Raw genomic sequence first — 15,016 nt, 5'->3', positions numbered from 1 at the left:
ACACTTAGCCTGAATTACTTCCTTTAGGCAGTCCAGAATTTTTAGTCATCAACAACAGCCTGGTGACCAGTCCCTTTTGGCATTAGCTAGAGACATGGAAGGTTGTATTTGAAACTGAGCGGTGGTTTATTGGTACTTGAGTATATTATTGAGAGACTTTCAGTGACCCAGAGAGGAACTGTCACACAGGTAGTCTGGACAAGTTTTTCCCTATTAGACTCCCCAGGTAGTCTTAATGACTCCAGACTGGGTAATTCAATACTCTTAAGTATTGGCCGAAAGGGTAGGACAATTGTTGTTTAGTCGTGTCCTATTCTTTATGACCCCATTTGGGTTTTTTTTGGAATGGTTTGCCATTTCCTTCTCTGTTTTATAGATGTGGAAACTGAAGCAAACAGGGTTAAGTGACTCACTCAGGGTCATCCAGCTAGTAAATGTTTGAGGCCAGATTTGAGCCCTCCTGACTCTAGACTCAGAACTCTTCTGTGCCACCTAGCTTCCCAAGGGTAAGATAGTAAGAGTAGGTGAACACTAATGGGAATTGAGGGTAGAGTTTTTGCATTTACGAGTAGAACCAGACTTCTAAGTTTATATTCGATCAGGTAGAGAGAAAAGTAGAAAGGCTTAGGTAGTTTGAAGTTACTGGAACCACATAATTTTATTTGGAATTTACAAGAAATTTATTGATAGTTTAGGCAGGTAAAATGTGGTTGACTCTCTAGGTAAAAGTAAAATACAAAGCATTAGGGCTGGAATGGAATAGAGAGATCATCTAGTCCAAATCCTAATTGTATCAATGATAATGTTATCAGTTTCAATTTAATATTTGAATTGTCTATTTCACAGGGTTGTTGCAAACAGGATACTTTGTAAACTTTAAGGAGTCATATAAATGTGTGGCTGTTGCTGTTTTTCTTCTAGTACCTACCTCATTGTAGTGACTCTAGAGTTTTCAGAGATATGCTATCGGGGACATAAGCTCTGGTTGCCTGCTAACCCCCAACCTGGAAAGGCTTCCTGGGTCAGGTCTGAGCTCATTAGCAGAAGATTGACCACTGGGTGATCAATCTGGGGGACATAACAACTCACGAAGTTATCTAAACTAAAAATGCAGGTCTTTTGAGGTGTTGTGATTAATCATTTAATTGTATAAATATAGCATAAATCTAAGAATTGTTTTTGTTATTATGAATAATACTTCGCAGATCCCTACAGGGTGTTTTAGTCAAGATGGGAATGTAAAATTTTATGTGAAGAAATTTTTCTTAAAGACTCAGTGCTTTCATAAATGAACTTGGTTTCACACGATATTTCTGGATACTGTAGCCAACTATACTTTTGAACTAATGAGAAACAGGATCAATAATATTCATAAGCATTTATTAAGCACCTACTTATGTGCCAGGCACTGGGGATATAAAGAAGGGCAAAAACCAATTCTTGCTCTCAAGGAGCTCATGGTCTCATGAGGGAGACAGCATGTAAACAGCTGTGTACAAACAAGATATGTTTAAAAATGGGATGATTTGGAGAAAGGCATTGGCATTAAGGGAGATCAGAAGGATTTCTCATAGAAAGTGAAATTTCACTGGGACTTGAAGAAAGCCAGGGGTTGGTGATGAAGAGGGGAGAGTGCTCCAGGTGTGGGAGGAACAGCTAGTGAAGACTTCTGGAGTCAGCTTGTATGTCCCTGGAGCACAGGGGATGGAGTGGGGCAGGAGTGGTGTGTAGGAGTGGAGTAAGCTAAAAGAAGAGTGGAAAGGTAAAGGGGGAGCAGATTTGGAAGGACTTTGAATGCCAAACAGGATTTTACACTGGGTCCTGGAGATGATAGGGAGCCACTGATGTTGATTGAATATTGATGCCGTGGTCAGATTTGCACTTGAGGAAGATCACTTTGACAGCTGAATGGAGGATGGACTAGAGTGGGTTGAAATTCGAATTAGGCAGATCCACCAGCAGTTATTGCAGTAATCCAAGTGTGAGATATTGAGGGCTTGCACCAGCATGGTGGCAATGTTAAGAGAAGACAGTGTGTATTGGAGATATGTTACAAAGATAAAATCAACAGGCCTTGGCAACAGGTTGGGTATGGGAGATGAGAGAGTGAAGGTTGAGGATGACTCCTAGGCTGCAAGGTGACACTTGGGTGTTAGGAAAAATGGTATTGCCCTTGACAGTAATATGAAAGTTCAGAAGTGGGGAGAGTTTAAGGGGAAAGATAACGAGTTCTGTTTTGGACATGTTGAATTTGACTTGTCCATGGAATGTCCAGTTTGAGATGTTAATAAGCATTTTGAGATGTAAGACTGGAGGTCAACAAAGAAATTAGAGCTGGGTAGGTAGATCTGAGAGATCTGTAGAGAGATGATGAGGGCATTAGGGATTAATAGGGCTTGGTGGCAAGGGGATCTACCTCAGGAAGGCAAGCAGAGGCAAAGAGAGGAGAGAAATGAGGAGACGAGGGAGGATCATCTCCACTCCTTTACCCCCTGCAGACCCGGGTCTGGGCTTGAGAGCCTGCCTAATACACCTTCTACTTCAAAAAGGAAGCTAAGAGCAAAATCAGAGTCAAATGGGCTGCTTTGGAAGTAGTAAAGGTCTTTAAGCTGTGACTGGATGACCACTTATAGCCCTTTGTTCTGTAATTTTCTGATGGAGTTTCCACGTAGTAATGCATATTGCAGTTCATCTGTGTGCCTTGTTTCTCTACTAGACTGTAAACCCTGTGAGGTCAGATGATATTTGTACAGTGCTTACTTAACACAGTACCTGTCATATACTAGACACTAAATGAATGTTAGCTGCTGCTGTTTTTGTTGGGTAGCTAGGTGACACAGTGGGTAGAGTGCTGAGCCTGGAGTCAGGAGGGCCTGAGCTCAAATCCAGCCTCAGATGCTTACTAGCCGTGTGACTCTGGACAAGTCATAACCTCTGTTTGCCTCAGTTCCCTCACCTGTAGAATGAGGATCATAATAGTGCCTACCTTACAGGTCATTATGAGGATCAAATGAGGTGATGGTTGTAAAGTGCTCAGAATAGTTTCCGCCATAGAGCAGGTACCCTTCCCTTCCCTACATGTTCTGTTGTACCCCAGTGCCTGAAAGAGCACCCCAAACACAGGAGTGGATCAGGTGCTTGTTTGGATAAGAACTGAACTAGATGATCTTGTAGGTAACTTCCAGTTCTTGTGATTCTATGAATAAATTGGTTTCTTCTACCCTGCCTTCCTTGCTTCCCTGAGCCTTCTGCTGGCAAAGAGGGTCCAGGCCTCTAAGTTCTAGACTCCTGTGCTCTCTTCTTTATAAAAAAGCTCAGTTCTGGTAAAAAGGAAAAACTGGTTTTGGCCATGTTTGAAGCAGACCTTACAGAGAAGTCAGTATTAGAAGAAGCTAATTTTGAACACAGGAACGAGTCTCAGATTTTTAGCTTTAAATAAGGTTAATGTTAGAGGCTGACGAGTGACAGAATGGAAATAAAAAGGTGGTTTTGCTTAAAAGAAAAGAACAAGTTATAGATGCTACAGGTATGAGCATCTCCTACTTAATAGTGAATTGAAGCAGTATGATAGTGTAACAATAGATTAAGAAGGCTACTGTGCTACTGCTCCAAAAAGAAAGCAACTAGAATTGGGGCGGGGGTGGAGAGGGATGGACCTTAATGTAGGCCCCTTGTTCCTGTGATTCTTTTTCTGAAATTGGAAAGTTTGACAAACATTCAAGTATCTGGTATGTGTACAGCAGTTTATCAAGCACTGAGATAAACCTACTTTTCAGAAAAAACATGATAGAATCCTTGCTGTCATGCAGCTTACAGTTTAACTTGAGCTTAGGGCACAAATATTAGATACTCATTCAGTACTTAAAGGATATGTGCATTCATTGGTGCACATGTTACCTCCACCGATAGAGACTGAAACTCCTGGGTGCCTTAGCAAATGTCCTCATAGGTTGTTGTAGCTCTAAAATTTCGTCCAATGGCCAGCATTTGATGACATGCTGATTTTCAGATGAATGCTACCTGGCCACAAGTCCCAAGGTCACTCCAGGGTGGCATGACCTCCCAAAGCTACTAGCATAACCTGGATCTCTGTAGCTCAGTGGAGCCTGGGAGGAGATTGGTTTTAAATCTCAAATCAGCTTCTTCTCTAGTTGCCCCAGTCAGTTATCTTCTTTGTTCAAAAAATCCATCCCAGGAATTCTACTTCTGTCTTGCAAGCTCTTCTGGGACATTTGTGTTGTGACCTAAACTGATTTGTCAGTAACTCTTTGTTATGTGTTTTTGGAGAAAGAGACTGGTTATATTTGTATATTCAGCCCCACCCGGCATCTCAACAGGAAGTGGGTGGGTGCTTAAGCCTATAATGAGGCATTCCTGCCTGTGGTTGCTGCCTGGTAGTGAAGACTCTGCATGCCACAGTAAATTCATCTTTCTTTAAACATTTCAGTAGCCAGACTCAATTATTGTAAGCTTGAGTGCCCGCCCTCTTTGACTTAAATGAGGGGGAGGGAGGAACATTTTAGTTTTAATTCCTATAGCTATTTATGATTCCCCTTGCTTGATTAAATGAAATATCTGTCTACTAAAAATAAATGAAAAGTCTACCAAAAGAAAAACCAGGCTTATAAACAAATCCCCTTTCTCACCTACCTTTGCCCAAAATGTTGTCATCTGTAGAACAGGGAGAATACAGAAGTCCTAATTGCCACACATACAAAAACCTCCACATTTACCCCATCCCCTGCCATTGCTTATCAGCATTTTTGGACTGCATTTCAAAGAGGAAATGCTACAGGAGGTTAAGCTCTGGTGGTGACTGTTGTTGTAGCTCTAAGTTCCTTGCTGTTTAGGCAGTGTCGCTGTTGAAATCTGCGGGTATCATCAGAGATGACCTGACCTTGGTTCAAGGAAGCTTTATTTTCTTAGGTAAATGACTTAGAGAAAGACACCCTTCCAGGAATGATCAGGTACTTATCCTTTTCCCTGACAATAATAAGAATTCAGAGTTTGGACTGGAGACAGCAGTCCCCATCCCCCCTCTCCTGACTATTTTTAGGGTCTTGGGCCAGGGCAGAGCTTGCCTGGGGAATTAATCAAACAACCAAAGCTGCTTTGACACCTCACCTGAACAGAGCCAGAGATCTTGAATTCTCAGGGTGTCTCCCATCAGGTGACTTAGGGCTTAGGCTCAATGTCAAGCTGTAGGGTTATAAGACTTCAGGCATATATCAGGCATGTCTCTATGCCTACAAGCACAGCCCAGGCTCCAGTGCTCTGTCATGACCCAGAGGGCTCTGGAGCTAGTTCAGATGAAGACTGGGCAGGCCAGGATGTCTTTGGTTTCCAGCATTTTCCTGCTGTATACTTAGGCAGAAAATAGCCAAGAAATTGGAAAGGTGGGAAAAGTATTTGTGTCTGTAATGGAGGATGTAGAACTGGTCAAAAAAAGTCAGAATTTCCTTGGGAAAATCCTTTCAGGCTGCTGCTTCTCCTGAGGGAGGGGTTAAAAAGCAGCAGCAAACAACTCTGGGCCTTTTCTAGAAGGCCCCTTGTACCCTTTGGGTCCCCTGCAGGTCCTGGCGTCAGGTAAAACAAGGCCTAGGGAAAGAGCTTAGTCACCTTCAGCTTGGTTTTAAAGTGTAGGTAGGCCATGTCAGGAGGTGATAGCTTGGGTTCACAGAAGAAAAAAAAAGTTCTTAAATTTGAATTCATCCAGCACTTATCAAATTCATACTATCTTTAAGGCCTTGGGAATACAAGGTGAGAGAGAGTAACTGCCCTCAAAAAGTTCACGGTTAAATAAAACAATGAAACATACCTACAAATAACTTGTCATTCTAAATAGAAAACGACTAAGTGCCTGAGAGGTCAACCCAGTGGCTTAATTGATTCAAGGACAGGAGATCCGAATTCTAGCTGGTGAGGTCAGGAAGAGGTAGGACCTGCCAACACCTGGATGAAGGAGAAGGATATCCATAGGTGGAGATGGAGGGGATGAGATATAGTTCAGATGTATACAAAGGATTATGGTAGACAAAGGTTAAAAAGGGAGGGTAGAGATGAACCACAGAGGGCCTTGAATGCCAGAGTTTATATTGAACCCAGTTTGTATCCCATTATCTCATGAGGAGGTACAATAGGGTAGTAAGAGGTTCAGAGACCTATATTCAGCAGTGGTACTTGGGCAGCAGCTGTGTAAAGAGAGGTCAGATAAGGCAAGGAGCCTAGATCAAGTCTCAGAAGGACCTTGGTGTGGAGGCCTACCTTTCCTGATTGACCAAGTTGTTAGTGCGTTCTCCAGTTCCCTCATATTTACTGTCTTTTTTTATTCCCTTATGTGTTATTTCTTCCTAGAGGATGTAAGGTAAGGTCTTTGAGGGCAAACCCTGTTTTGGTTTAGTCCCTAGGTGATCCCCAACACTTTGAATAGTACTTGGCACATACAGAGGAGGTGATGAATTAATGCTTATTGATTGATTGTTGATGAATAAGGAAGTTGATGTCTGGGAGACGTACGTAACTTGACCAGGTCCTTACATCTGTTTTTTGCAGAGCAGGAATGATGCAGCCTTACCTCCTTTCCAGCTCTCACATTCTGTGACTCCACCTGGGCTTCCTGGTTCCCAGCACGGTATTCTTGCTGTTATATTGGACAGCAAATATTCCAAAGCTTCTCCCCACCAAATGTAGTTATGTTTACCTGTGGCCCAGTCCAAATCCTATAAACTTCATCTGAAGGTTAGGATATGTGGCCTGGATTTTTTTGTTATAGTTGTTATTCATTACATACATGGGCCACCGATCCAGGAGGGGTTAATATCAAACATACAGCAGAAAAAACAGTAGTCATTACTGTTTGGCTTTGGGAATACACAGCTTAATTTTTATTTTGCAAGGGAATTTTCCTTAGAGAAGTATTTGTTTTGCTTAAGTGAAAATTAAAATATTTTAATTCCCCACACACATGCCATATGACATTTCCATGTCAAAGAAGGCTGATTTTTGTGGGGAGTGGGTTGAAAATTGGTAATGGGTAGGCTAGCAGTCTAGTTTATAATAATTCCACAGCCCAGGTCTCCCTGAATGAAAGAATACTCATGCAGGCAATTTACCATATTTGAGATTCTGTACCTTGGGTAGGTAGCATAACAGATCATAGTAAAGTGTTTGTGCCACATTGCCTGGTGCTTCAGAGTTGCTGCCCATCAGACATTTGCCCAGACAGTCTGGAATGAATGCGGTGCCAGTGGCCATGCTCATCTTTACCACACTCCCAGAATTTCCAGGCGGCCTGGGCCATTGGGACAGGCTAGGACAGCTTCTCAAGTGACACACTGATGTGGCTTCCAACGGTGACTGAGTTATCCTGGTCCACCCTTGCATTTCTGGTTCTACCAGAAAAGTCAGAAGTTTGAGGGCATGGAAGCCCCCAGGTAGCAGTATATGGGACCCAAAGAGGCTTTTGTTTGTGTCTCCCTTCTCTTCTTTTTAAAAAAAATGTAGATTTATTTATTTTTAGTTTTCAGCATTCACTTCCATAAGATTTTGAGCTCCCAATTCTCCCCCCACTCCCTTCTCTCCTTTCCAAGACAGAGAGCGATCTGGCATCAGTCATGTTGTAAGGAAGGATTAGACCCAGTGGGAGGAACCACGAGAAAGAAGAGACAAAATAACAAAAAGAGAGCAGATAGTCTGCTCCTGTCCGCATTCAGACTCCAGAGTTCTGTATCTGGATGTGGAGGGCATTCTCCATCATGAGTCTTTTGGAGTTGTTTCAGGCCCTTGCGTTGCTGAGAAGAGCTAAGCCCCTCAGTCAGTCCTTGAACAGTGTGGCTGCTACTGTGTACAGTGTTGTCCTGGTTCTGCTCACTTCACTCGGCATCTGTTCACATAAGTCTTTCCAGGTTCCCCTTCTCTTCTACCAGTAACAGTAGATGACATTGAGATGGTGCTTTATGGTTTTTGCATGTTTTCATTGGATTCCCATTTTCAGTTCTCATCTAATTATTTAAACCCTGAAAGCTGGTGACCTTCACTGAGAGCTCGTTTCACATTCCCTGGGTCATGGTGGTTCAAGGAAGTGAAAGGGTGGAAGAGATCGACTAAAGGGAGAGTTCTAGGATTCCAGTAAGAAAGGGCCCTGGTTTGGAGAGGAACTTAGCAGAGGAGCAGAATGGAAATTATTTACTTACATAGTAGAACAACATTCAGGAAACACCTCTGCACCCCAAAGATAGGCCCAGCTGCCATGAAATGACTATTAAACGGAGGTTCAAAGTTATGAGCAAGCAGCTGATTCTCTTGGTTCTTGAGCTGTTGCTGTTGGTGACAGGAAATCTTGTTCCCCAAGCTGTTGGCTTCCTGTTTTATTTTTACTCAGAGCAGATCAGAATGTCCATAACAAGGAGCAGGCTGTTCCAAAGGATACTGTTCCCCCTTTGAGCCTAGAGGGCTTCATTTTACTTTGTCTGAGTCGGTATCTTGGTTAGCTTTTCAGATCTACGATGACCAACTTGGTTTAAGCATTTTGTAGCTGGGGCCAGTCTTTTGGTGATTGAATTAGTGTTCTGTCTCTGTTTTAAGGCTTTTTGTGTAAGTAAGCCTGTGCCTTTGCCTTTTAGAGGAATCCTAGCAGTGGGAACTTGGATAAGCTGCTGTTTGCCCTGACTTTTTACCATTTCTGTAGCACAAAGGCCATTAGACAGTGTTAGATTTCATCAGTTGTATAGAATTTGAAAATAGGACCTGGCCATTGTAATTTGACTTTTGATTCAGAATAAAGCTCCCTCCTACCCTTGTAAAGCTAGGAACTTGGTAGATGAAGTCTAAAACAATGGCTCTGGGGGGAGGAGGGGATTTCCTAGGGAAAGGGACTCGTCCAACAGGATAAGAAACAGTCACTGGAAGGTTTCCGCATTGGCAGGAGATGCTTCCCGCTGTCTCGAGCCTTTTAGCCCAGGTGTATTGTGCCTAGACTGGAGGGAGGAGAAGAGATATTGGGGTAGAAGGGGGGGAGGACAGGGTTGGGAATATCACAGCACATTTTGCACAACGTTGTGTTTGGCATATTGAACAGGCGAATTTTCTTTGACGTTCTTTCATTCTGTCAATTTACAGACTAAACTTTAGTGGTGTTAGTAGATTCTGGCAGCAAGTACTTAGTTGCACATTTAACAGTCACCCATCAAGGAAGAACTGGAAAGGTTATGTCCTGACGTGTATCAGTGGAAGGGAAAAATCACTATTGGCAGCTTGATTCATCATGGAGATACAGATGACAGAAGCTCTTTTTTGATCCTGTACAGTTGGTGGCCTGGAATCTAATCTGTCCTAGTTACCATCCCTGCAAGAATGGTGTCTATGCTGTCCAGTGCCTGCTGAATGGGCTTTTCTCAAATCCTACCCCCCCTTTCCTGCTGAGACAATATTTGGCCAGGGAAATTCTTATTTCTCTAAGGTGGGTAGGTTTCCATTGCTGCCTATATATACCAATAAGCCTATAACAGCTAAATCTTACTCTCCTTTCCTTCCCTCTCTTTCAAATATAGAAAAGGAATATGCTTTTTAAAAGATGGGTCAGGGAAGGAAGGATTCTATAAGCTGTTTCAGATCAGAGCAAAGGAAAAAAATATCACACAACCCTAGTGTGCCTGGAATTTGTGGTTGAGTAATACTTTCCTGTTATTTCTTTTTTAGGTTGTTTTTCATCATTCAGAACATTGCCTGAAGCAGGTCCACCATGCCGTTAGTAACGAGGAACATCGAGCCAAGGCACCTGTGCCGTCAGACGTTGCCTAGCGTTACAAGCGAGCTGGAATGCAAGACCAACATCACCCTGGCAAATGTCATTCGACAGCTGGGCAGCCTGAGTGAGTGCCGCAGAGAGCCTGCGCTCTGCCCTCAGGGGTCGTTGGTGCTCTTTATTTAGTTCCCTTTTCCTCCCATGTTCCTATTTCTCCCCCATCTGCCTTCCCTAGGTAATGCAAATATATATTTATTTTCCCCCCAAAAGAGAGTTCCTTTTGAGTACAGATTTCTTCCTTTCAGTCCTCTCTTCAGTGCCACCCCCTTCCCTTCTTTTTCCTGCCTCCCCCCCCTCCCCAACCTTCATCACCCCACCTGTTTCAGAAGACATCCGTGGGCAGGGTGGTAGGAAGGGCTGCAGCAGGATTGCAGATGGAATGACAGAGCAGAATTCTGTGTAGAAAGTGGGAGGTTCACAGAGTGGCATCTTGGGTCGGAGAGTGTGCCTGGGATTGCAAGAGCTGTTTGATGGAGCCTGACTCTATTGAAGCCTCAGATGTTCCCATTGTCCTCATCTCTTTGTTTCCCTTCCCCTCCCTTTCACTGAGGTAGAAAGTCAGCTTGTGTACTGGCTTGTGCAATCTCAATGGCTCTCTCTTCTTTCTCTCTCACTCTTTTTTCTTCTCTCCCCTCCCTCTCCTACACACACAGATTTGACCTGTCTCAGCCACCCTGTGTCATAGGCCCTAAGGTCTGAAAGTTAAGGGTACAAATTACTTTTGCAGTCTCTGGGGAGTGTTAAGAGTTTTGCAAGCTATATGTGGTAATGCAAATTGTATCTACAGCTAGTCCTCTGTCAAACCCTGTCTGATCTGAGGTTGAGGGAAAAACACCTTGATTGTCACTTTTATTTCATTTTCTTGATTGGCAGAATTGAATGAATCTTGCCTTGGGTGGGATGGAAGCATGCATGCATACATATGATTCAGATTTCATTCTAAATCTACTGTTTGCTTGATACCACGATCTGGGAGTGGCAAGTGTTTTGATAGGCTTTGCAGTTGTCTGGTGCCACTACTGCTCCCATGAATACCTCAGTTGAAATGCCATTTTGGTCATCTCTCTTAGCAAACACATCTTCATGAATCATTGCAGATACCCCTCCCACTGCATCAGGACCATGGGTGAGGGCCTGAAATGTTAGTAAAGCCTGTGTTCCCCCTGATAGTAAGAGGTCCTGCCTGCAGAGACCCTGCTCTGTGTTCAGGTGATCTGTGAGCTCTGAGATTCCTAAGCTGTCATCTCACCCAGGGGTGACTTCAGTTGATGGGGGGCTTAGGAAGCTATGGGTGGGGCCTAGGAAAGATATGGAACCTTGACTCCTTGCTTTACACAAAGGAACATTGCCCGGAGGTACAAAATGCTTGTAAAGAGGAGCATGCTGCAAAGCGGCCGAGAGCTTTACCTGGTCTTAAAGGCATCATGGCACTGAGAAGGCCGAACAGATACTGGACTTGGGGAAATGGAAAGCCTGGGCTTGGCCTGGTTACAGTGTGGCTCCCATGTGTCCTGCTATCTGCTGATGACCTTGCTCCGTGTGGGCTGCCCTGGTGAACAATGAGATATGTGACTCTCACTTGGAGTAATAGAATATTATACCTTGAAGGAACGTTTGAGACCATCTGGGCCAGTCTCATTTGCAGAGGAGGGTGTAGAGCCCCTGAGAGGTTGTGACTTGTCCCAAGTCATCCAGTGTGTAAGAGGCAGAACTGGCCCACAAACACTGGCTTCCTGATCCCTGGCCTCTTGCTCATTTCACTGCACTAGGCTGCTTCACTGAAAGCAAATACCACATGTGCTTTGCATTTGTTTTCCCATTGGTGTGGGGATGGCCGGGTTACACAGAGCCATCCGTACTTGCTCAGCCCCTCCCCCTTGTGACCAGCAGGATGCATTTATGAGACTTGGCCAGGCAAAGGATATAGTCTTGGCCCTGAGTAGTGTTTTTCTTCACTGTGAAGCTAAATGGTCTACACAAGAATCAAATCCATGAGTTTGGCCTCAGTAAGCACTGCACTCTAATGAGATCTGCTGCATCTGATAGAGAAATTTTAATTGGGTTAACTATTAAAGAACAGGACTCCAAATTCCATAATCTTGCTTCCGTAGCTGACCCACAGGACCCACTGTTTGCCCCATTAGTGTGTATGATCAGCAGTCTTTATAGTTGGTTGCACTATTTTGAATAATTATGGTAGTTGTGGCTACCTTTTTTTTTTTAACGCATCTTTGTTAGCTTATTGGCTAGTTAGGACCCAGGACAAATCCTGATGAAATTGGACTTGTGGCAAAACCCTTTAAGTATTGTAGGGTACTGTCAACTGTAGGAGACTCAGATCTGATGTTTGACATAGGGCTGATTGAACCATCTATCTTGATCACTGAATGAATGAATGAATGAATGAATGAATGAATGAATGAATGAATGAATTGCTAATTTTGGTTTTCTCTTCATTTACCAAGTATCAGCATTTTTTTTTGAAAGTTGGCTCTTGAGAGTTAAATGGTAGTTGGAGTTACATTTGAAAACTCTCAAGCCTTAGGTCCTTCATATTTTGCTTTTGTCACAGACGTGCCAGTATTGTGTGACCTAAGGATTCTGATTCTGATTCTAATTCTAATTCTCTGCCAGGCTTTGCCTTCTGTATCAGTCTTAGATGTAAATACTATAATGATATAGTAGTATTCTCTTCCTCCTCTACCATCTTCCCAAACCCCAACCACTTTTTCCTTTTTGAGAGCAGGAAAATCCTAGCTAACCTGATAGCTCATATTGGCTCAAGAAATCAGTAAACATTTATTAAGCACCTACCATGTACACTACTAAACACCAGGGACACAAATAAAGGCCGAAGAGAGGCCCCCACTCCAGGAGTTCACAGTCCAATGGGGGAAATAGCTTGCCAGCAATTCTGTACAAACAAACTAGAGACAGGATAATTTGGAGATCATCAGTAAAAGGAAGGCACTGGCAGTAAGAGTACTCAGGAAGGGCTTCCTGGAGAAGAAGATATTTTAGCTGGGACTTGATGCTCGGGAGGCCACAAGATGGAGGTGAGGAAAAGGAGAATTTCCCGGCACAGAGGGCAGCCAGAGACAGGAGATAGGAACAGCAGAGAGATGTGTCACTGGGTCTCAGAGTTCATGGGGTATAGGAAGGTGGAAGGTGATTAGAGGAGTGTCGAGGAGGGGGTATTATGAAGGATTGTGTGTTTGATCCTGGCAGGGATAGGGTAGCGCTGGTACTTACTGAATAAGTCAGACCTGCTTGATCTGGAGTGGGGAAAGCCTTGAAACTGGGAGACCCACTAGGAGGCAGTGAGCTCAGCTGATTAGCACACAGACCTTGGGGTCCCAGGGGTTAAGGTTGGAGGGGTTTGGGTTTTTTGTTCTGGTTTTTTAATTTTTTATTTTTTGATGAGGGCAGAGTTTGGACAGTTGTATGGGTAACAGCTATGGTCATATAGTTGCTTATTTCTGCGTTTTAGCCTTCTAATTACAATTTTCCATTACCTGAAGGAGCCCATACAATGTGGATTTTATGGAACTTAGCCATTTTCTAGACAGGGATCAGGCACAGTCCTTAACTCTGCAGTTTGCTTTGCCAAAATGCTGACTGTTAGCCTGATTTGAGATCTTTGAGCCTGGCAGCTTGCCACGGTTGTTTAGACCCCCAGACTAATTCAGGATGCAAGAACTTGTTCCTTGCTAAGTTAGAAACCCTTTGTTGAGTTGAGTTCTCCAGCAATTCTGAACTTGTGCTTGATTAGTCTTCTTACCTTGAGGTTATATAGGCAAAGTGAGTTCACTCTAAAGATGTAGTTTAGCTCCTTTTTGACTGATTTTTCTGCTGGACTTTGAACTTGTATAGAATATCATTTAAAAGCTAAGATCTGGAGCTTGTACTTTGGACAGTCACCAAAGTAATTGTCACTTCTCATTTGTTTCCGGTCACTTTTATTCTGCCTTACCCTTGGATTTTGCTGGAGTAATGTATTTAAAAGGCATCACCATTTTTCTCCATGACTTCTCATTCGTAATAAGGGGGTGTGCGCATGTGTGTGTGGGGTGTGTGTGTGTGTGTGTGTGTGTGTGTGACAGAGACTTGGAGTGACAGGATGGAGGCAGCATTAAAGTGCCATTTTGTTTCTCTGGTTGCAGACCCTTCTTAGGTCCAAGATTTTAAAGGAAGGAAGCCTATTTCTTTTTAAGAGGGAGAAAAAAAGACCAGAGATTGATCACTGGTATGCTGTTTTTCAGGGAACATACCAACTTTTATTCATTGGGATGCAGATTTGAAGGAATGCTCTGCAGCATGCTAAATTATAAAATCCAAATTTCACCGATTAGGGGAAATTGTACATTGAATTGTGTTGGTATATACACTCTTGGCCCTGTCTGATGTACTTTTGAGGGTTATTGAGCAAGCTACTTCCAGTTTTGCATACTAAGGACCTCTTGATAACTGTCTTCATCAAACTTTTTTCTTTCAGTAGCAGCAACAAGGTAGTAAGAGTCAAATAGAATGTGCAGGCATGCAGTTGGCTCTCAGGCCTTTCAGTGTCAACTCTTCCCATTCTCTTAATTCTTTAGAGTTTCTCCAGTTTGCTTTGAGTTTTATGACTTGCTTAGAGATTGCCCAGAAGGCTCCATTAGTTTTAGAACATCTGCTTGCTGCCCACGCGGTGGGGGTGATCTCAGTCTACACTGGCTAGCCTTCATAGGCAGTGGCAGGCAGCATTGTGATAGATAGATACATGCAGAATGACTTGTTCATTTGTAACCTGATTCCTCTGCTGTTTCTAGGTAAATTTGCAGAAGACATTTTTGGAGAGATCTTTACCCAGGCAAATACCTTTGCCTTCCGGATGAGCTCTCTAGCTGAGAGGGTTGACCGCCTACAAGTTAAAGTCACTCAGCTGGATCCCAAGGAGGAAGAAGGTAAGGAAGCTGAGCTCAGCACTTGCGTGCCCAGCTGAGGAGTGCCATGCCAAGCTTTTTCTTTTTCTGATTTCTAGAAAGGTGGAGGAGGGGGAAAGTTCCAAAAATCTGTGGCATTTTATTTTGAAATGGCACTGGCTAGGCAGGGGTGCTGAGACCTCTTTAGTTCAGCAGATCCCACCCCCCTGCCCCATCCGCTTCTCCCCATGATCTGCTTCTGTAAAGAGACTTTGCAGGATCTAATGGAGTGACTCCTGAGGAAGATGCTGCT

General features: G+C 43.5%; 1 protein-coding gene across 3 annotated transcripts in view; it reads left to right on the top strand.

The window, feature by feature from the left end:
• Window positions 1–15,016, top strand: part of WASF2 (WASP family member 2) — a 79,101-nt gene that overhangs the window by 48,027 nt on the left and 16,058 nt on the right. For 2 of the 3 annotated variants that reach the window (XM_072609520.1, XM_072609521.1), the window contains exons 2-3: window positions 9,697–9,869; window positions 14,611–14,745. In XM_072609520.1, coding sequence (XP_072465621.1) covers window positions 9,740–9,869; window positions 14,611–14,745 — 265 coding nt within the window. In that variant the 5' untranslated portion in view covers window positions 9,697–9,739. Of the gene's footprint in view, window positions 1–9,438; window positions 9,458–9,696; window positions 9,870–14,610; window positions 14,746–15,016 lie in introns of those variants that run through there. The other variant, XM_072609522.1, reaches the window with a different exon arrangement.

The sequence above is a fragment of the Notamacropus eugenii genome, chromosome 5 (assembly GCF_028372415.1).
Source record: "Notamacropus eugenii isolate mMacEug1 chromosome 5, mMacEug1.pri_v2, whole genome shotgun sequence".
In the NCBI taxonomy this organism is placed as follows: Eukaryota; Metazoa; Chordata; class Mammalia; order Diprotodontia; family Macropodidae; genus Notamacropus; species Notamacropus eugenii.
This window is presented reverse-complemented; position numbering and strand designations above follow the sequence as displayed.